This window comes from Heloderma suspectum, chromosome 2 (genome assembly GCF_057233095.1).
Source record: "Heloderma suspectum isolate Gila_16-S chromosome 2, 16-S_ref, whole genome shotgun sequence".
Lineage (NCBI taxonomy): Eukaryota > Metazoa > Chordata > Lepidosauria > Squamata > Helodermatidae > Heloderma > Heloderma suspectum.
The window spans coordinates 40,457,225-40,479,666 of NC_139459.1; the positions used below are offsets into that span (position 1 = coordinate 40,457,225).

At 43.8% G+C, this 22,442-nt stretch overlaps 1 protein-coding gene across 7 annotated transcripts in view; it reads right to left on the reverse strand.

The window, feature by feature from the left end:
* ERCC8 (ERCC excision repair 8, CSA ubiquitin ligase complex subunit) overlaps window positions 1-22,442 on the reverse strand; it is a 90,987-nt gene that overhangs the window by 46,314 nt on the left and 22,231 nt on the right. For 6 of the 7 annotated variants that reach the window (XR_014787592.1, XR_014787594.1, XR_014787593.1 and 3 more), the window contains exons 7-9: window positions 18,972-19,038; window positions 17,997-18,100; window positions 10,313-10,437 (exon numbers count right to left, since the gene is read on the reverse strand). Coding sequence is in view for 3 of the 7 variants with exons in the window: in XM_084833289.1 (XP_084689415.1) it covers window positions 10,313-10,437; window positions 17,997-18,100; window positions 18,972-19,038 (296 nt within the window). In the remaining 4 variants the exon portion in view is untranslated. Of the gene's footprint in view, window positions 1-6,731; window positions 10,438-17,996; window positions 18,101-18,971; window positions 19,039-22,442 lie in introns of all 7 variants that reach the window. The other variant, XR_014787596.1, reaches the window with a different exon arrangement.

The window sequence follows — 22,442 nt, forward strand, 5'->3', positions numbered from 1 at the left end:
TGTTGGGTGTTACTTTGGTTTTACATGCTGCTTTTAAACTTCTGAAGTCTTATATTAGGTTTTATGGTATTGTACCATAATTAAACAATTTTATGTTTTTAATTGTTGTGAACTGCCTAGAGAGCCTCAGCTGTTGGGCAATACAGAAATTTAATAAATAAACATCTGAGGCCCTCCTCCAAGTGTCTCCACGAAGGGAGGTTTGGAAGATGGCAACAAGAACAAAGACCTTTTCAGTGACACCCCCCCACCATTATAGTATGCTTTCCCCAGTGAGGCCTGCCTGTCACCAACACTGCCATCTTTTCAGCGCCAAGTAAAGACGTTCCTTTATTCCCAGGCATTTGATGGCATATGATGGGCTGTTTTAATCTATCAGTTGAGTTGTACTGTTTAATTGTCTATGGTTGTTACTGATGTTCAAGTTGTTTTATGGGGTGGTTGTATTTTAGTATGATATAGACAACTGTTGAGCTGTTTTAAATGGTTAATGTTGCAGAGGGAATCTACATTCTATGTACAATGCCTATTCCTTTAGTTATGGAATGTTCCAATAAAGATCAGCCCCCTGCCCCACCATATGCCTCCAATTTACATGGGCAAAAAAGCATCTAGTTGTAATGTGATTTACAGGTGTAGGGCAAAGGTTTAAAGCCCCCTAAATAGTAAACTTAATAAACTCAATTTATTTATTAATAAATAATCAGTTTATTAATAAACTTTAATAAACTCAGAACAATAAGAAGTAAGGTCCCATGGAAAGCGACTCTAATGAGAAAAGGAGTCCAAGGTGGGTGGGAGTTTTTAAAAAAGGAAATTCTCAAGGCACAATTACAAACCATTCCAACAAGAAAAAAAAGTGGAAGACAACAGAAGAAGCCAATGTGGCTTCACCAAAAGCTTAGAGATGACCCGAAAACAAAAAAGCACACATATAGGAAGTGAAAGGAAGGCCAAGCTACAAAGGAAGAGTACAGGCAGGTAGCACAGAATTGCAGGGATGGCATCAGGTAGGCTTAAGCTGTGAATGAGCTGAGGTTAGCGAGGGATGCTAAAAGCAACAAAAAAGCTTTCTTCAGATACATTCATAGTAAAGGACAGAGGAAAGAAATGGTGGTTCAGCTATTAAATAAGGATGGCAAAATGATAACAGATGACAAAGAAAAGGCAGAGGTGCTCAGTTCCTACTTTGGCTCAGTCTTCTCCCAAAAGAGGGTCTATGACCCCCCTGGCAAAGGCGAAGTACAGGCTGAAGGGGCAGGACTGCAGCTTGAGATCGACAGGCTTATGGTCAAGGAACACCTAGTGACGTTGAATTTCAAATCTCTAGGGCCAGATGAATTGCATCCTAGAATAATAAAGGAACTGACAGAGGAACTCTCAGAACCACTGTCTATTATCTTTGAGAAATCATGGAGGACGGGTGAAGTGCCAGATGACTGGAGGAGGGCTAATGTTGTCCCTATTTTCAAAAAGGGTAAAAAGGAGGAACCTGGGAACTACAGACCACTCATTCTGATGTGAATCCCTGAGAAAATTCTAGAGCAGATGATAAAGCAATCCGTCTGGAAGCATCTTGAAAACAATGCAGTGATTACTCAAAGCCAACATGGATTTGTCAATAACAAATCCTGCCAGATGAACCTGATCTCATTTTTGATCACGTAACCTCCTTCTGGACTGTGGGAATGCTGTGGACATAATGTACCTCGACTTCAGCAAAGCTTTCAAGAAAGTGCCCCATGATATCCTGATGAGCAACCAGCTCCAAGTGGGCTAGATGAAACAAGGATCCGGTGGATCCACAGTTGGCTACAGAATCAGACTCAAAGAGTGCTTCTCAATGGGATCTTCTCAAACTGGGGAGAGGTAACAAGCGGGGTACTGCAGGGCTCAGTCCTGGGCCCAGTGCTCTTCAACATTTTTATTAATGACTTGGAGGAAAAGGTGCAGGGAATGCTGATCAAATTTGCAGATGACACAAAATTGGGCGGGATAGCTAATACCTTGGAAGACAGAAACAAAATTCAAAGTGATCTTGATAGACGGGAGGTCTGGGCAGAAAACAACAGAATGAAATTTAATAGGGATAAATGCCAAGTTCTGCACCTAGGAAAAAGAAGCCAAATGCACAGTTACAAGATGGGCGATACGTGGCTCAACAACACTACAAGCGAGAAGGATCTTGGAATTGTTGTGAATCGCAAGCTGAATATGAGCCAACAATGTGATGTGGCTGCAAAAAAGGTAAATGCTATTTTGGGCTGCATTAATAGAAGCGTAGCTTCCAAATCCTGAGAGGTACTAGCTCCCCTCTACTCAGCACTGGTTAGGCCTCATCTGGAGTACTGTGTCCAGTTCTGGGCACCACACTTTAAGGATGCAGACAAACTGGAGAGGGTTCAGAGGAGGGCAACAAAGATGATCAGGGGACTGGAAACAAAGTCCTAGGAGAAGAGACTGAAAGAACTGGGCATGTTGAGCCTTGAGAAGAGAAGACTGAGGGGAGATATGATAGCGCTCTTCAAGTACTTGAAAGGTTGTCAGAGAGAGGAAGGCTAGGATCTCTTCTCAATTATCCCAGAGTGCAGGCCATGGAATAATGGGCTCAAGTTACAGGAAGCCAGATTCCAGCTGAACATCAGGAAAAACGTCCTGACTGTTAGGGCAATACGACAATGGAACCAATTACCTAGGGAGGTAGTGGGCTCTCCCACACTGGAGGTATTCCAGATGAAGCTGGACAGCCGTCTGTCAGGGATGCTCTGACTTGGATTCCTGCATTGAGCAGGGGGTTGGCCTCGATGGTCTTATAGGCCCCTTCCAACCCTACTATTCTATGATAAGTAAGACCTAAGTTAGAACAGGGACACCTGTCTTCAGTGCTTTGGTTGTTTCCAGCCCCCTCAGCCACAGGCAATACACACACATGCACACACTAGGGATACATTGCAATGTTTTGAGGGGCCCTGCTTGTATATACTAATATTCTGTGTCTTCCTATGCTCGTGCTGACATAGCCAAAACTGCATCACCCATCAAACAAGAGAGAGGTACTGGCAGACTCAGGGTAATCCTGAGGTCTGCAGATGCTCAAAGAACCTTTATGCGGGGAAAAACCCTGAACGAGCAAAAACGCCCCTGAACAACTCAATATAGAGACTGAGATGGGAAAAAAATCCTGACAGCCAGGTAGGAGAGGGAGTAGAATGGAGTAGCTGGCACAGGAGGACAGAGAAACACAGATATTAGAGATGATCTGAACATCCCTGCAGTGGATTGTCTGTTGGTTTCCCAGGGATGTGGAGGGGCGAAACCCATCCGAGAATTGAGGTGGTAGGGAGTGACATGTGGCAGGGGTGGTGTGGGGGGTGGTCTTTCAGGTGTGGCGGGTTACTTATGAAACTTATTATTTTGAGAAACACATTTTAAAAGGTTGAAGTTGCACTGGGCAGCAAAAAGCATATCCCATGCTATGCCCTAAATGGGGCTGGAAAAAGGCCCCTGGAAATGATGCTATGTGATCCTGTGGCCTTGTTTGCAGGGACAATGAATGGCTTCCCCCATGGTATTTCTTTTATGCTTTATTAATACCTATTATTAACAAGCAAGTTTTGAGGAGGGTGCTGTATCTCTTTTATCTGAGTTATTGCCTGAATTGCCCTCATAACTGGAGGTCAACCACTCAGATTAGCTAGGGAATAGAAAACCTAGAGTATTCTAAATGAAGGCAGAATTTCCTTTACTATGTCTGAGTTTTACGTTAAAAGCAGGAAGGAGTGGGAGAAAGGCAATATGATTCATGAGATAAGCAGAGCCCCTCCTAACAATTATGTTGACACAGACTGAAAATACTCCTTACCCTTGAGACCAAAGAATGTATCATGCAATGGCTACCGAGGTCAACCTATACCAGAATAATGAACCTGGATAATAAACAAAACTTCAGGTAAGGGTCTGTGTGCTTTGTCAACATTTCTAGCATAGCCTAGAACACCATGAAAAATGTTGTTGCGACCTACATAAAGACAGGCTAGATTGGTGGTCTCAAAACTCTGCACCCCCTCCCACCCAACGAAGAAGGCTCTTCCCTAGGAAATCTCACACCACAATAAATATATTCAACTTTATGTGGCCACGAGTCTCTTTAGCTGCTTTAATCGCAATTCCTCTGGAATTAGAAAACTTGATTAGCAAGACTGGAGAGGCCCAAGGGTGAACAAGAACAAAAGCAGGTATATCTCCCCTCCCCAGCACAGATTGTTTTACTTCAGACTTGGAAAGGCAAAGAAACCCAGCAGGGAGGAGAGGGAAAATTGGCACAGGGAAACAATGAGTAATTTGCCTCATAGCTATACACTGCCTGTTGTATGTTGCAGATTCTTTTCATGCACTCTTAAGAGCTCCTGATCAGTTTATTAGGTTGTATTTTGATATACTGGGATGAGGACTTTGAGGTTTTATTTTGATATTTCACAACTGCACAATGTGAAACAATGTGATGAATGTTTTCATTAAAGCAAGCAAAGACGTAAGATTCCTTGCAAAACACATACACCCACACACAACAGAACTCTGGTGATGGTAAGGAGATGCTAAAATGAAACAATTCTCCCACAATTTATTTACTACTCATAGTTAGTAGAAAAAAATCATTCGCCTGGAATGCTTTGTTGTTGTTCAGTCGTGTCCGACTCTTCGTGATGCCATGGACCATAGCACGCCAGGCCTTCCTGTCCTGCACTCTCTCCTGGAGAGTGCTCAAGTCCATATTCATTGCATCAGTGATGCTATCTAGCCATCTCATCCTCTGCCGTCCCCTTCTCCTTTTGCCTTCAGTCTTTCCCAGCATCAGGGACTTTTCCAGAGAGTTTTCTCTTCGCATTAGGTGGCCAAAATATTTGAGCTTCAGCTTCAGTATCTGTCCTTCCAATGAGCACTCAGGGTTAATTTCCTTTAGGATTGACTGATTGGACCTCCTTGCAGTCCAGGGGACTCGTAAGAGTCTTCTCCAGCACCACAGTTCGAAAGCATCAATTCTTTGGCACTCAGCCTTCCTTATAGTCCAGCTCTCACAGCCATACGTTACCACTGGGAAAACCATAGCTTTGATTATACGAACCTCTGTCAGCAAGGTGATGTCTCTGCTTCTTACTATGCTGTCTAGGTCGGCCATAGCTTTCCTCCCAACGAGCAAGCGTCTTTTAATTTCATGGCTACAGTCACCGTCTGCTGTGATCTTGGAGCCCAAGAAAGTAAAATCTGTCACTGCTTCCATTTCTTCCCCTTCTATATGCCAGGAAGTGATGGGGCCAGATGCCATGAATTTCGTTTTTTTAATGTTGAGTTTCAAACCAGCTTTTGCACTCTCCTCTTTCACCCTCAACAAGAAGCTCTTGAGATCCTCTTCGCTTTCTGCCATTAGGGTGGTATCGTCTGCGTAGCTGAGGTTGTTGATAATTCTCCCGGCAATCTTAATTCCGACCTGTGATTCATCCAACTCGGCGTTTCTCATGATGTACTCTGCATATAAGTTAAATAAGCAGGGCGACAATATGCAGCCTTGTCATACTCCTTTCCCAATTTTGAACCAATCGGTTGTTCCATGTCTGGTTCTTACTGTTGCTTCTTGACCCTCGTACAGGTTTCTCAGGAGACAGGTAAGGTGGTCTGGTACCCCCATCTCTTTAAGAATTTGCCACAGTTTGTTGTGATCCACACAATCAAAGGCTTTAGCGTGGTCAATGAAGCAGAAATAGACGTTTTTCTGGAATTCTCTTGCTTTCTCCATGATCCAGCGAATGTTGGCGATTTGATCTCTAGTTCCTCTGCCTCTTCGAAACCCAGCTTGTACTTCCGGTAGTTCTCGGTTCGCATACTGCTGAAGCCTAGCTGGTAGGATTTGGAGCATAACCTTGCTGGCGTGTGAAATGAGCGCAACTGTACGGTAGTTTGAACACACTTTGGCATTGCCCTTCTTTGGAATTGGAATGTAAACTGACCTTTTCCAGTCTTGTGGCCACTGTTGAGTGTTCCAAATTTGTTGGCATATTGACTGCAGCACTTTCACAGCATCACCTTTTAGGATTTTAAAAAGCTCAGCTGGAAGGCTGTCATCTCCGCTAGCTTTGTTGTTAGTAATGCTTCCTAAGGCCCACTTGACTTCACGCTCGAGGATGTCCGGCTCAAGTTCAGTGACCACACTATCATGGCTATCAGGGACATTAAGATCTTTCCTGTATAGTTCTTCTGTGTATTCTTCCCACCTCTTCTTAATCTCATCTGCTTCTGTTAGGTCCCTGCCTTCTTGGTCCTTTATCATGCCCATCTTTGCACAAAACGTTCCCTTGATATCTCCGATTTTCTTCAAAATATCTCTAGTCTTTCCCATTCTATTGTTTTCCTCGATTTCTTTGCATTGTTCATTTAAGAAGGCCTTCTTGTCTCTCCTTCCTATTCTCTGGAACTCTGCATTCATTTGGCTATATCTTCCCCTTTCTCCCTTGCTTTTCGCTTCCCTTCTTTCCTCAGCTACTTGTAAAGCCTCCTCAGACAGCCACTTTGCTTTCTTGCATTTCTTTTTCTTTGGGATGAATTTAGTTACTGCCTCCAGAACAATGTTACGGACCTCCGTCCATAGTTCCTCAGGCACTCTGTCTATCAGGTCTAATCCCTGAAATCTATTCCTCACCTCCACTGTATATTCATAAGGGATATGATTTAGGTTATACCTGAATGGTTCAGTGGTTTTCTCTACGTTCTTCAATTTCAGCCGAAATTTTGCAAGAAGCAGCTCATGATCTGAGCCACAGTCATGATCTGAGCCACAGTCAGCTCCAGGTCTGGAATGCTTAGTAAGGTCCAATATTTTACTACCATCTAAAGAGCTTGGAAAAAGAATAGGTAAGAGATAATCCTGCAACCAGTCCTCATTTATCCACTGGGAAAGGCATTTTGAGAAAGGAAGCTCTGGAGAGGATGGAAGAAGTAAAAACTGAAAGAATCAATGAAGCACAGTTCCCTAAATTATTAACCATGAACCAAGAATACATACAGCAGAATGAGGTGGGAATTAAATGGTAGGCATTCCAGGTGCTAAAATGGACTGTACCACTTCAAACGGAATTATTTTCAAAATCATCCTTTTGCAAAAAAACCCTCTGAGAGTGGAAAACTAGCATTAGATTCTAGTTCATCACTTTGCCCACTAGGTTTGCTTTCTACCTGCAGGAAAGTTTTAACATCGGGGAGCATTCAAAAATGGTATGGTGCAGCCACAAATGGTGGAGTCCATTCTTCCACCTCAGCATTTTCTGCCATGGCCTTCCCCAAACTGGGTCCCTCTGGATGTTTTGGACAACTCCCACCATCCCTGACTATTGGACTTGCTGGCTGATGGAAGCTGTTGTCCAAAACATCTGGAGGGACCCATATTTGTGAAGGCTGTTCTTCCACTTCATTTTGCTGCATGTGTCAACCAGGCCATAGGATTTTAACAACAGAGATTGCTTCTCTTCACCAGCTGTGACATTTGACATGAGATGGCACTGTTTACAGAGAATAACTGAACCTGGGACTTTCTGCATTCCCCTCAACAAGCTTTATTTAGTTAAAATCTTTATATTCCTCCTTTCTGTCCATCAGGATTCCCAAGACAGCTCAACAATTATATAGAACATGCATGTAAAAGAAGCTGATGTCAAGTTATATGCAACATGTTTGTACAAGTTAGGTAACAAGTACTTTTCCAAGACTGGCTGAGAATATCTTTTTGAATATCTATTGTTGGATGTGTGATAGTTAAAAAAAAAAAACCTGTTTACAACTTAATGGGTACAGTCATGGGAAAAGCCCCACTACGTTGCAAAACTGTGTATCTTATCGCCAAATGTAATTGGAAATGAATACACTAGTGTGTCTCATTCATATTAATGACTATGGATGACTGAATTATAGGAATAGGTGTATTTGCTGTATTAGACACATGCTGCCCTTAGGCATATAATGTTTTACAGTAAATAATATAAATAACTTATTAACAAATAAGTTTTCACTGCGTTTATGTTTCTGCATTTGAAATCTTCCACTTAAAATAAGTAGCATGTTGATGGCTTTTATCTCTTCACTACTGTTGTGCTGTTGCCTCTGCAGCTGATTGAGCACAGCATCATGACTATATTATTAAGCGTTAGCCTTGGCACCATAGCTACCTAACACAGAGGGAGCCACCCATACCTCATACCAGATGTAATATTTAATCTTCCCTTGCCCTTCCCTTTTCCTTGCGTGTTGTGTCTTTTTAGATTGTAAACCTGTGGGCAGGGACTGTCTTGTTTTACTGGATATATGTAACTGCCAGGAGTCCTTTTGTCATAGGAGCAGGATAAAAATACTTTAAATAAATAAATACCAGCGAGTGCCAACACCAGTGTGAACTGGCTTTAAGTATTACTAAAACACTGGATGTCCACAAACTAAAAACTCGTGTTCACATGTTACTTGCTAGTCTACTTTTGCAGCACATTTGAAGGATAGTACATCTCTAGCTAAAACCAGCCTGGCTGATAGCAATAACTGTCCCAATTAGCTTTACAGTATAAATTCAGAGCATGAACAAAGAATTCTAAGGCTTTGTTTCAGAGACCAGGACTAAGATGGAAGGTAAGGCGGTTATATATAATATTGAGTTGAGTGGTTATTTTTGGTGGCTCTGATTTCAAGTGCCACAGGGCATCCTTGAAGATTATGCCAACCAGAAATCCAGATAAACAAGCACAACTATTATGCTTGTAGGGTGCTAGTCCAGTAGAACTCCACACATTATTGAACATACAGCTGCTTAGGAGAAGAGAACCATTTACCTTCAACTCAAGACTTCAAGACTTTCACATAGTTGTTTGCTTTATAACTCAGATCACACCACAAATTAAGATTTATGGATATTTCTCCAGTTTTTAATGGCACTAGCCAAAATCCAAAGGTGATTTGCACATGACTAAGGGGGATACATGCACCAAATTAGGTCTGCTTGGAGTCCTCAGAAAAACCTTCTACTCCTGAAGAAACAAGCTGCAGCTCAATTTTAAAAAGCTGTTTGTTTCTTCAGCAACGGGACCTGGAGCAAAACACTCATCTGCTGTATATGCATTTTCTCCAACTAGAATCAAGCATGAACACATAAAATGCATAAGTGGAAGCATATTTTTAAGCAGGGGTGTGGAACGTGTGGCCCGCCAGATGTTTAGACTGCAATTCCCATCAGCCCTAGCCACAGCCCTAGAACATGCCCTGGGTTTCAGGGTGGTTTGTAAACCACCCCAGCCACCCCTCCTTGCCAGGTTTGGACATCATGGCAACCTATGCCCAGTGACGGTAATTATGCTAATAAGGCGGCTCACAACTGGCACTCACGGGGCGGGAAAATAAGCAGCTGTGGCTTATTTTTCCTCCATAACTGTGCAATTCTGCCCATTGTATTTTTCAATATCAAGTAATAATCCAGAATCAACATAATAATTCCTGTACAAGTTGTAAGCTTTACTATCTTGTGCTTCACTCTCTAATATTAGGTCTTGGATAAATTTATTTATTTTATTTTAGAATATTTAAAGAATGCTTTCCATTTCAAAAATCCCATAGCAGTTTATAACAAAGTATAAAACAACTGATCATTATAAAAGTATGATAACATTAAGCAAGTTAATGGTTGAGAAAAGCCAGGGTAAACAAGTATGTTTTTAATAAACATCAAAAGAAAATGATTGTTGGTCCCAGATAAATCACAGAGGGGAGGGCACTCCAGAGGGAGGATGCCACCACAGAGAAGGACCATTGCCACGTTGCTGCCAAATGCGACTCTGCAGGATGTGACATACACAACAAGGCCCCCCTTTCAGGTAACCTGGTCGTAATTTGTGTGTGTTTTGGCTTTCTTCTCTTGTTAGTCATGTTCATAACATGGTACAGCTTTTATCACGGTATATTAGATATATATTGGATTTAGTAACGAATTATGTTAGCCTTAATTTGTCTCAGTTATATTTTGAACTGTGTATTCCCTTTTTTATTGTATTATTGAATGATCAGTGATGGCCTTTGGCTAAGCAATAAAGATTTGATTTCAATAAATCATGCAGCATGAACTAGATCACTGGATGACCAGTAGCATAATTGCAATCATCTAATAATCCTTTAACATCTTACCAGTAGTTTTAGTTTCAAGTTTATTCTGCATTGGCCACAGGCCACAACAATAAAATATATGCATATAGACAAATTCCACATTGCAAATAAAACAACAATAGCATCTTACCAGTGTGTTTTCTCCACTGGAACTGTTCCAGAGTCTCATGCGGTCATCTGTACCAACTGTCAGAAGGTGAAGCCCATCATTTGTAAAGCACAATCCATTAACTCTTCCATTATGGGCAGTATTTACTGTCAAGAAAATATGAACAACTCTAGTCCCTACAGAGTTCAACACAACAAAATATAAAACACAACATGGCAAAAATTTCATTCCTATATGCTGAAAAATTGCAGACTTTGAAAAAACACACATGCAAAATTGTATTCCATTATGTAGCAATGTTTATTGCCAAGGCTGAGACCAAATGCTCACCATTTAAGGATTTGATTTATTGATAAAAATTCAACATTTATCCAAAAGATGTATAAAAGTCATAATAATGAAAACAAACACAAATTGCAAGTCAAAGCACCAGGAGAGCAAATTAATACATGCAACACATGAAGAGATCCAGTATGCTCATCTTCAGTTGGTGCCAGGGTGGGTGGGTGGGTGGGTAGGTCTGTCTGTCTGTCTGTCTGTCTGTCTGTCTATCTATCTATCTATGATTAAAAAAAAATCAGATTTAACAACATTAATTTGGATTATTTTGATTTAAATAAGATTTTTTAATGTTTTAAGTTGTAAATATTACGTTTATGTCAAACAATAACAAAATAAATATTAAATAATCCAGATACAAGCATGTTAGCACTAATCTCTAAACTGAATCAACTGCACTAGCCTGAATTAAAGGAGGCTTTTCTCTGTAAATGAAGAATCAATTTGATCATTTCTCAAATAAGAATATTTACAACCTACCACACATAGGCATTTCATTTTCACCAGATGAAAACAAACTGCTCTAGTCTGGCCAGTAATTAGCAAAACTTGTTTCAGCCTATCAATCATGGGCATTTACTTTTTATTTGCTACTTTGCTTTTATTAGTGTGGGCCTAGGCCAAGGCAGAGTGAAGCAAAAAGAAGCCACACTGGAAAGAAGGCAGAATGTCAAGTGTGCAGGTTCCTATATTCTCATACTTATAGTGCAATCCTATACAGGTCTACTTTGAAATAAGTCTCATTGTTTTCAATGAAGCTTATGCTGAGGTAAATGTGAAGAAGATTGCAGCCTAAACTAGGGATGTATGAACCCAATGTCCAGTCCAGGCGGTCTGCAGTGGGGAAATCTGGGCCACTTGGGGCCCCGCGGATTTCCCCGGAGCCTTGCCTGTCAGATTTCTGTGTCTGTCAGATTTCGCAAGGCAGCTCTCCTCCATTCTAAATGGCACGACCAGCTAATGGCGGCCTCCATTAGCCAATTGCAGGAAAAATACAACCATAAATTTATTGATTGATTTATTTGATTTATTAGCCGCCCATCTGGCCGGCTACCCAGCCACTCTAGGCGGTGTACAATACTAATAACAAATTTACATAATCAACTGAACAACAACAACAAAAACATAACAAAACACCACTGCTCTAAAACCCCCTAACCTACCCCAAATGCCCACCTGAACAGCCAGTTTTTTAAAGGCTGGCGGAAGTTCATCAAAGAGGGGGAATGGCAGAGGTCACTAGGAAGGGAATTCCACAGAGTGGGGGCCACCACAGAAAAGGCCCTCTCCCTAGTCCTCACCAGCCTAGCTGTCCTGGCTGATGGGACAGACAGAAGGCCTACCGAGGCCGATCTCGTTGAGGGTCATCCCTGGTGTTGTTGGAGGCGCTCCTTAAGATAGACTGGGCCGGAACCATACAGGGTCTTAAAGGTCAATGCCAACACCTTGAATTGGGCCCAAAAAACAACTGGTAACCAGTGCAACTCCTTCAGCACTGGAGTGATGTGGTCTCGCTGACGGCTGCCTTTAATCAAGTGGGCCACTGCATTCTGCACCAGCTGCAACTTCCGAACTGACCAAGGGTAACCCCACATAGAGCTCATTACAGTAGTTAGGCGAGAGGAGACCAGGGCATGGACTACTGATGGGAGCAGATGGTTAGGGAGGTAGGGACTCAGCCGCCATATCAGATGGAGTTGGTACAATGCTGCCCAACTCACGGCTGACACCTGAGCCTCCATGGACAGCTGGGACTCTAAAATGACCCCCAGATTGTGGACCTGGTCCTTCAGGGATAGCCACACCTCATTAAACACCAGGTCAACATCACCCAACCTCCCCTTGTCTCCCACAAAAAATACTTCGTTTTTGTCGGGGTTCAGTTTCAACTTAGTCCTTTCCATCCAGCCACTCACTGATTCCAGACGCTTGGACAGGGTTTCTACAGCCAACCTTGGTAAGGATTTAAATGAGAGGTAGAGTTGCGTGTCATCCGCATATTGGTGACACTACACCCCAAACCTCCTGGTGATAGCTCCCAGTGGCTTCATACAGATGTTAAATAACATCGGGGAGAGAATAGAACTCTGTGGTAGCCCGCAAGTGAGCAGCCAAGGTTCTGAAGTCTCCTCCCCCAGAGCTACCTTCTGGAACCTGCCAGAGAGGAAGGAATGGAACCACCATAATATGGTGTCCCCTATGCCCAACCCCTCCAGGCGGTCCGTCCAGGAGGATACTGTGGTCGATGGTATCAAAAGCTGCTGAGAGATAGAGGAGAACAAGGAAGGAGCATTCGCCCCTATTCAGAGCTCTCCCCATATCATCCACCAAGGCGACCAAGGCTGTTTCTGCCTCATGCCCAGGCCTGAAGCCCGACTGAAATGGATCCAGATAATCAGCTTCTTCCAAGTGTGCCTGCAACTGCAAAGCCACCACCTGCTCAATCACCTTTCCCCAAAACGGCAGATTTGAGACCGGGTGAAAGTTGTTCAAGTCTTGGGGATCCAAGGAGGGCTTCTTTAACAGTGGTCTTATCACCGCCTCCTTGAGGACTGATGGCATCACTCCCTCCTCAAGGGAGGCATGCACCACTGCCTTGATCCCCTCCCTAAGTCTCTCCCTGCAGCTCATAATGAGCCAAGTTGGGCAAGCATCAAGTAAGCAGGTGGTTGGCCTTAAAGATGAAAACACCTTGTCCACTTCCTCGGAAGGTAGAAGCTGGAATTGATCCCACACAACCGGTCTGCCACTGGCCACTCCAGTATCCACAGCACACGGAATAGCACTCCTGATCTGGTCGATTTTATCTACAAAGTGCTTTGCAAACTCATCACAGGAGTCCTTAGAATGCTCCATTGGTTCTGGAACAACTGGACCGACCAGGCTCCGGACCACTTGGAACAGCCTCCTGGGATAGCACTCTGCAGACGCGACAGAGGCAGCATAAAAATTCTTTTTTGCTGCTCTTATTGCCACGTGGTAGGCTGAAGCTACAGCTCTAACCTGTATCCGATCGTCTTCGGAGCAACATTTCCGCCACTGGCGCTCTAGTCGTCTCACCTCCCACTTCAGAGTTAGCAACCATGGGGTGAACCATGGTGGAGTCTGAGCTCTGTTCAGGGAGAGAGGGCGTTTCGGAGCCACACGGTCGAATGCCCCAGTGATTGCAGCATTCCAGCCATCCACCAGGGTCTCGACCAAGCAGCCGTCTTAATGGGTCCTCCACCCCTGCGGAGGGCTGGTGTAACCAAGAAGTCCATCCCCACCAGGTAATGATCTGACCATGACAAGGGGGTGATGGATATATCCCCAATTTCCAGATCACTTCCCACCTCTTCGGAAAGAAACACAAGGTCAACCGTATGGCTGGCTACATGGGTGGGCCCAGTTGGAATAGGGTGCAGCTCCCAGGAAGTCATGGTCTCCATGAAGTCCTGAGGCACCCCCACAAGGATGGCCTCTGAATGTATACTGAAGCCCTCCAACACCAACAAGTTAGGGGACTGCACATGCACATCAGAGACCACCTCAAGCACCTCGGCCAGGGAGTCTATTGTGCTGCGCAGTGGACGGTACACAAGCAGAATCCCCAGACTGCCCTTCGGGCCTAACCTCCAGTACATGCAGTCAGCAACCCTGGTCTCTGGGAAAGGGAGTCTGGTGAGGACCAAGGGCTCCTGGTAGATAACAGCCACTTCCCCTCCCCGACCCCCAGCCCTCAGCTGCTGCACATACAAAAATCCAGCCGGGCAAATGGCCGCAAGAGTGGGAGTGGCAGCCTCATCTAGTCAGGTCTCTGTAATACATGCCAGGTCCGCACCCCCATCCAGGATCATGTCATGGATGAGAGATGTTTTATGGGCAACGGACCTGGCATTGCACAGCAGCAGACAAAGGCCAGAGGGTGGAGTCACGCACCTCCCAGCCATCCTTCAGCTCTGGACAGGCCTGCAACAGGGAACAGATATTACGCATCTCTCCCCTGTTCCCCTTACCAGGCATGGCCTGCCCCGAGGGCTCCGCCAGCATCTGCCGCCCAGCCTTGGTATGGTCTGGCCCCCAGAACTCCCTCCACTGCCTCCGCCAGGTGGACACACGCCTCCCTCACTTCCACCTATCAGGTGGGCATCCACCCTTAAAATCACAAACACAACATCAAAGCCCACCACCCACCAACAGTTTTTTAAAACTACAACCCAGGCCCTCTGCTCCCTTGTGGCTCCCCTGAGTGGTTCACCCAAGTTACAAGCCTTTCGGGATCGACCGAAAGCTGTGTGATCTTCCTAGCAGGGAGGGGTCGAGCGAGCTCCCTGCAGCTCCTCCCTCTCTGGCCAATGTGTAGGACCAGGTAGGTCTACCCTTGTGGTGATGTTCTTCCCAGGAGGCAGGAGGTGCAGCCTCCCAGTGGCCCTCAGTTCTCCAGCCGATGGATGAGGCCAGAGCCTGCAGTCCCAGGGAACTGTCAGTTGTAAATGCCACAAACTATACAATTTATGGCTGTATTTTTCCCACGATTGGCTAATGGCAGCTACCATTAACTGATCACGTGGTTTAGAATGGAGGAGCACCACCCTGAGGGAAATCCAATGGACCCGGAGGTGAGTGGGGTTGGTCTGCTGCTGACTTCACAGGCTGGATTCTTGAGAATCTGGCCTTATTTGAGTCCACAGCAGATTTCTTTGCCATCCCTGTCCTAAACCTTACAAACTGTCCTGACTGCTGATTGTATGAAAGAGACTCTACTGAAGAATACTTTAAAGACATTCCCTCTATAGGTAAAAAAAAGGAAAGCGTGCAAAATTTATACATTGGGATGATGCAAGGCCTGGTTGTAAGAAAAAAACCCTGTGAAAATAGATCCCTATTTAGTTGTAAATCAACATAGCTTAGGGTGCAATCCTATGGCCGCTAGTCAGAGGTCGGTTCCCTGAGAACCAGCCTCCACCCCCTCCAATGCTGCCTCATATGCAGCGCGGAACAGCCCCGCACTCTGGGCTTGGAAGAGGAGTGCGAAGTGGCAAAAACAGGGTGTTCCTGGGGGCGTGTCGGGGCGGGGAAGATGGAAATGCTGGTACGACACATCCTACGTGTCATCCGGAGGCTTCTTCCCACACTCTGAAGTCCCAAAGCTAGACAGCCAAAATTGTCTGTCTTGCTGCGAATGCAGGGCAGCTGAAGTGCGGAGGGGATGATACCCTCTGTGCTTCTCCTGCCCTGCACTGGATAGGCGGTTGCCTGCGATTGTGGAGGCAGCCACCTGTCCCAATAGGATTGTGCCCTTAATGGTCAGATGTTCATAATTATTTAGGAAAAATATGAAGTATCAATTAAATCACCTTTCCCCCCTTGCTCCTTTAAATCATTATTTAAATCATCTTGATTTAAAATCAATTCACCCTGATTGTTGTGCCAGGACCCCAAATTGGGCACTAAGATATATTGCGCCAGGGATACTGCCATCCTTTTCTTTTGGTCTTTAAAAAAAAAACTGAAAGAGAAGGGGAAAGAGTGGAGAAATTAGAATGATGGTAAAGATGGATAAGGAGAAAGTAAGAGAGCAGGATTATTTGGTCAAATATTATCAAGTAATGGCCAAATATTTTTAATGTTATTCACTTTTTTAAAGGCATTGGCTTTCCCCAAGGTCTCCATAATTTAAACTCTCACTCTCAGTATTATCTTGTGTATTTTACTTCAACCAGTATGTTCAGTTCTTTCAGTAGTTACTGTTTTACTAGACACGAATCCAATCCCTAACACAGCAGTAGGCAGCATGGAGCCCACGGATGCAGGGAGAAGTATCTCAGGGCCATGATTTCACTCCCTGCATGCCTTGTTTTAAAGAAAAATCACTGCTTCTTTGCTGCTGCACAACCGAATTTCAGCAGCAAAATTGGCAGCTCAGCAACAATTGAAGTGGCAGCATGGAGGAGAGGGGGGAATTGGCTCCCTGGACCTGCAGAAGATCCTCTCCCCTGCCCTAACAAAAACTTTAAAAGCAGATAGCCAGATCACATGGAGGGTACACTCCCTGGTTCCTGCAGCAAGCATAATTGAATCATATGTGACCCTAGTTGGCAACCTTTGCCGCTGAGGACTTCTTGCTTGGCAGTATCTGCAATTATAGCAAGTGGCAAGTAGAAGCTTTCCTATACCGTTACATTTGCCCTTGACTGTGGCAGAGCTAAGGGGCAAGCAGCTCATTCTTGCCCTTGCTAACAAATGACATCATAATGCAATAAAAAAGATAAGCTGCCACCTATACAATGGTATTCTTGGATTCAGCCAATATTTGACCATAGTCAAGTAACAGCTGGTCAACTGGCAATATCTGACTGGTCTACTGACTAGTATGCCAACCCTGAGAGAAAGGGGGCGATGGGGGGGAGCAAAAAGATAGACCTATATAGTAAAAAAAGAAAGAAAAGTTGCAGATTTGGGTTAAAGGAGGGTCGCAGTCTGAAAGTGTTGAAGATGGCTGCTCTAGTTCATTCGTATTTAATATGCTTAGTGCAAGACGACAGGCTAGAAATGTCCATATTATTCCTGATCAAAGCTATCACTCTAGATCAGGATGGTCAACCTGAATCTCAAAAAAGACGTGCACTGTGAAAAGTGGTTTGTCTGTGCAGGTTATGGATTTACAGCAGAATCCTAATAATTCTAGTTTTCTTTGGGGGCAGGGGTAGACAAAAGGGTGTAATCCAGCCAAAGTTCATCTCTTTCAAGTTCCACTGGTTTCAGTGGGAAAGAGTTAAAGACTCTGTGTAATTATCACACTGAAATCAAATTTTTAAATGCTTGCCAGAATCATACACAGTTTCTAGTGCTCATAATTACAGAGCTTAAGTTTTAAACCATGGGTGGGGAAACTTTGTTCTGTCAAGAGCTACTTTCCCTCAGGGGCAGCCTGGAAGGGGCCACATGCTGTAAAAGGTGGGACTGAAGCCAGTGGTGGGATGGGCCAGACCCAATAGTGGATGGGGCCATCCCCTTTGTTCTTCTCTTTCTGCTATCCCTTCTCCTCACTCTCTCTCTCTCTCCCCCCCTCTCTCTCTCTGTCCAGTGGGCTGCTGGGACAAATCGCTCTTACAAGAGATCTGAGCTGATTGTTTGCAGGGAGCTTTTGAAATTAGGTGAAGGGCTGCTTGAAATTAAACTGAAGGCCACAAGTTGCCCACACATCTTAAAAGGTCATATTAAATTCTCCATGTAATTTTCAAAGCCAAACAAGTTACCTATTTTGGGCTGAATGATAATAGTAGTAATAGTAATAATGATAGTAGCAGCCCCCTTTGATATGAAAATATATGGCATTAATCCTGTTGTAGTGATATAAAATGTATTGCAGAAGTATATTGATTACCTCCTTCAGAAGATGCTTTTGACTTCTCTCTGTTATGTTGATCAAGAGTAAGTAGACAAGCAGATGCTCTCCTCACATCCCACAATTTTACTCTACTGTCGGCACTAAAAGGGAAAAAACTGCATTGATTGGTGAGTAAAAGAAATCATTTTAATACATCCCTATTTCACCTCAGTCTGTCATAGGGGCAACTGATGTCCTTATTTTGGATTAGAATTTTCCTATTAACCTGAATGTGGTAAACATTCCTTCTAATAATGTGTACCCAAGTGATCTTCCCTATCCTGTTACTGTCAATGCAATGAATTGCATTTTTTCCCCAACGTGAATAGAGTTTCTGACCATCTTATGTGTTGTATAATGAAATAATCAAAGAAGGCCTCTTAAGGCACAATCCTATGCATTGCCCCACCTATGTTCGTGAATCACTTGTTTCTGTTTTATGAGCATGCCACTCACTGACACACATGCCACAAATGCTGATTTTGAATAGAATACTTATTCTACCCCTGTGCCATGAAAAACATTTATTCAGTGATAATATTTTAAACCACTGAAATTACTGTATAGAGCAGCCTTCCCCAACCTGGTGCACTCCAGACAGGTGGGCTGGACTGCAACTCCCACCATTGCCAGCCAGCGTATGCCATGCTGGCAAGAGACGATGGGAGTTGTAGTCCAGCACATCTCTTTGCAGGGCACCAGATTGGGGCAGGCTGCTCCAGTGAATTAATGTTGTTGATAACCTGAACATGTAGTTATCTCTTTCTTTTATCTCTCTCACCTGTAGAAATATTGCACAAATAAAGTTTACCTTGTTAAACAGTTCAGCAGAAAAACATACCAAATGCAAGTGAAGAGAAATTCCTGACATTTCAACTTAAGTGTAAGCGACCACCAAAGAAATGCAGAACAATAGAAGCAAAAATCAGATAAAGTGATGATTAGAATGAAAGTTATGATTGGTTCTTTTACCTTGCAGTTGCTAAAATATATTCATAACGTGGTGACCAAGATACTGCTAGTATTTCCTGTTTGTGACCTAAAAATATGAAGACGTAAGACTCCTCAGCAGTATGCAAGTGATTACTTAAATGAAAACAAATTTGGCATGATCCTTCTGTGTGAGGGATCTCCAAAGGACCGTAACAGATTTATTGATTTACAACAGTTATATACTGCTCCACTTCTAAACAGATTCCAGAGCAGTGAACAATAAAAGATAAAAAAAAAAACCACCATATTGAAAGTTTTTTTTAAAAAAACGATTAACAATAAAAACTGTGGCTGGTCAATCAAGGAAGGTTTCTCGAAATAAAGATGTCTTCGGCAGGTGCTGAAAACAACACAATATTGGAGCCTGCCTGACCTCCAAAGGCAGGGAGTTCCACAGAAAGGGAACCACCACACTGAAGGCTCTACTCTGGGTGGACTCCAATTGGGCAATAGGTGAACTGGACTCCACCAGGAAGAAATCTTCTATTTCCCCCTCTTTGTGTGCGGATAGTCTGGGGAATGGAAGATCTGTGTGTGTCTCCCATATCCCCAGCTAACTGAAAAGGAGCAAGTGGAGAGAGGGAGGACTGGACAGGGATACAGGGAGGCCTCCCATTTTTTGGATTGCCCTGGTGTGCCTGTGCACATGTGTACACCAATGGGACAAGGGGAGAAACAGGGTCTCTGACACCCTATGGGCTGTATCTGTTATAAGTCCTTCTTAGAGTAGATCCTTTGAAATGAATGAGACTCAAGTTAGTCTACAACCCTATGGGTTTCCTCCATGTACCGGCACTATGCCCACATGGGAAAGGATTGTGCCTTATAGTAATTTTACATATGAAAATTATTCATAACCTTTGTGTAGAAGGTGTACCTTATTAACCTGAACTAGGAAATACAGCCCCTTCATGGATCACTGGCTTGTTGTGGCGAAGGGGCTTGCGTAACTCAGTGAAGCCATAAGCTATGCCGTGCAGGGCCACCCAAGATGGACAGGTCATGGAGGAGAGTTCTGACAAAATGTGGTCCACTGGAGAAGGAAATGGCAACCCACTCCAGTATTCTTGCCAAGAAAACCCCATGGAACGTATCACAAGGCTAAAAGAGATGACGCCGGAAGATGAACCCCTTAGGTCGGAAGGTGTCCAATATATTACTGGGGAAGAGCAGAGGGTATTTCCAAGTAGCGCCAGAAAGAGTGAAGCGGCTGGGCCAAACCCAAAAGGACACTCAGCTGTGGATGTGTCTGGTGGTGAAAAGAAAATCCGATGCTGTAAAGAACAATATTGTTTAGGAACCTGGAATGTAAGAACAATGAATCAAGGTAAGCTGGAGGTGGTCAAACATGAGATGGCAAGATTGAACATCGACATCTTGGGAATCAGCGAACTAAAATGGACAAGCATGGGTGAATTTAATTCAGGTGACCATTATATCTACTACTGTGGGCAAGAATCCCTTAGAAGAAATGGAGTAGCACTCATAGTCAATAAAAGGGTGGGAACAGCAGTACTGGGGTACAATCTCAAAAATGATAGAATGATCTCAGTACGAATCCAAGGCAAAACATTCAACATCACAGTAATTCAAGTCTATGCCCCAACCACTGAGGCCAAAGAAGCTGAGGTTGATCAGTTCTATGAAGACCTACAACACCTTCTAGAACTAACACCAAAGAAAGATGTCCTCTTCATCATAGGGGATTGGAATGGCAAAGTAGGAAGTCAAGAAATCACCAGGATAACAGGCAAGCATGGCCTTGGTGCACAAAATGAAGCAGGACAACGGCTAATAGAGTTTTGCCAAGAGAACACGCTGATCCTAGCAAACACTCTTTTCCAATAGCACAAGAGGCAACTCTACACATGGACATCACCAGATGGTCAATATCGAAATCAGATTGATTATGTCCTTTGCAGCCAAAGATGGAGAAGCTCTATACAGTCAGTAAAAACAAGACCTGGAGCTGACTGTGGCTCAGATCATGAGCTTCTTATTGCAAAATTTTGGCTTAAATTGAAGAACGTAGGGAAAACCACTAAACCGTTCAGGTATAACCTAAATCATATCCCATATGAATATACAGTGGAGGTGATGAATAGATTTCAGGGATTAGACCTGATAGACAGAGTGTCTGAGGAACTATGGATGGAGGTCAGTAACATTGTTCAGGAGGCAGCAATGAAATCCATCCCAAAGAAAAAGAAATGCAAGAAAGCAAAGTGGCTGTCTGATGAGGCTTCACAAGTAGCTAGGGAAAGAAGGGAAGCGAAAAGCAAGGGAGAAAGGGGAAGATATATCCAACTGAATGCGAGTTCCAGAGAATAGCAAGGAGAGACAAGAAGGCCTTCTTAAATGAACAATGCAAAGAAATCGAGGAACACAACAGAATGGGAAAGACTAGAGATATTTTCAAGAAAATCGGAGATATCAAGGGAACATTTTGTGCAAAGACGGGCATGATAAAGGACAAAGAAGGCAGGGACCTAACAGAAGCAGATGAGATTAAGAAGAGGTGGAAAGAATACACAGAAGAACTATACAGGAAAGATCTGAATGTCCCTGATAGCCATGATAGTGCGCTCACTGAACTTGAGCCAGACATCCTCGAGAGAGAAGTCAAGTGGGCCTTAGGAAGCATTACTAACAACAAAGCTAGCAGAGATGACAGTATTCCAGCTGAGCTATTTAAAATCCTAAAAGATGATGCTGTGAAAGTGCTGCAGTCAATATGCCAACAAATTTGGAACACTCAACAGTGGCCACAAGACTGGAAAAGGTCAGTTTACATTCCAATTCCAAAGAAGGGCAATGCCAAAGAGTGTTCAAACTACCGTACAATTGCGCTCATTTCACAGGCCAGCAAGGTTATGCTCAAAATCCTACAAGCTAGGCTTCAGCAGTATGTGAACCGAGAACTACCAGAACTACCAGAAGTACAAGCTGGGTTTCGAAGAGGCAGAGGAACTAGAGATCAAATCGCCAACATTCGCTGGATCATGGAGAAAGCAAGAGAATTCCAGAAAAACATCTATTTCTGCCTCATTGACTACGCTAAAGCCTTTGATTGTGTGGATCACAACAAACTGTGGCAAATTCTGAAAGAGATGAGAGTACCAGACCACCTTACTTGTCTCCTGAGAAACCTGAAATTGAAGGCAAAAGGAGAAGGGGACGGCAGAGGATGAGATGGCTACATAGCATCACCGATGCAATGAATATGAACTTGAGCACACTCCGGGAAAGAGCGGAGGACAGGGAGGCCTGGCGTGCTATGGTCCATGGGGTCACGAAGAGTCGGGCACGACTTAACGACTGAACAACAACAACAACAAGAAATACAGAGCTTTTATACTTAGGTTTTTATATGCAATAATGAATGTATGTTGCTGAATAGAGAACAAGCTTTAAACATTATTTTGGTACAGCAGAGGCTTTCGCAATTCC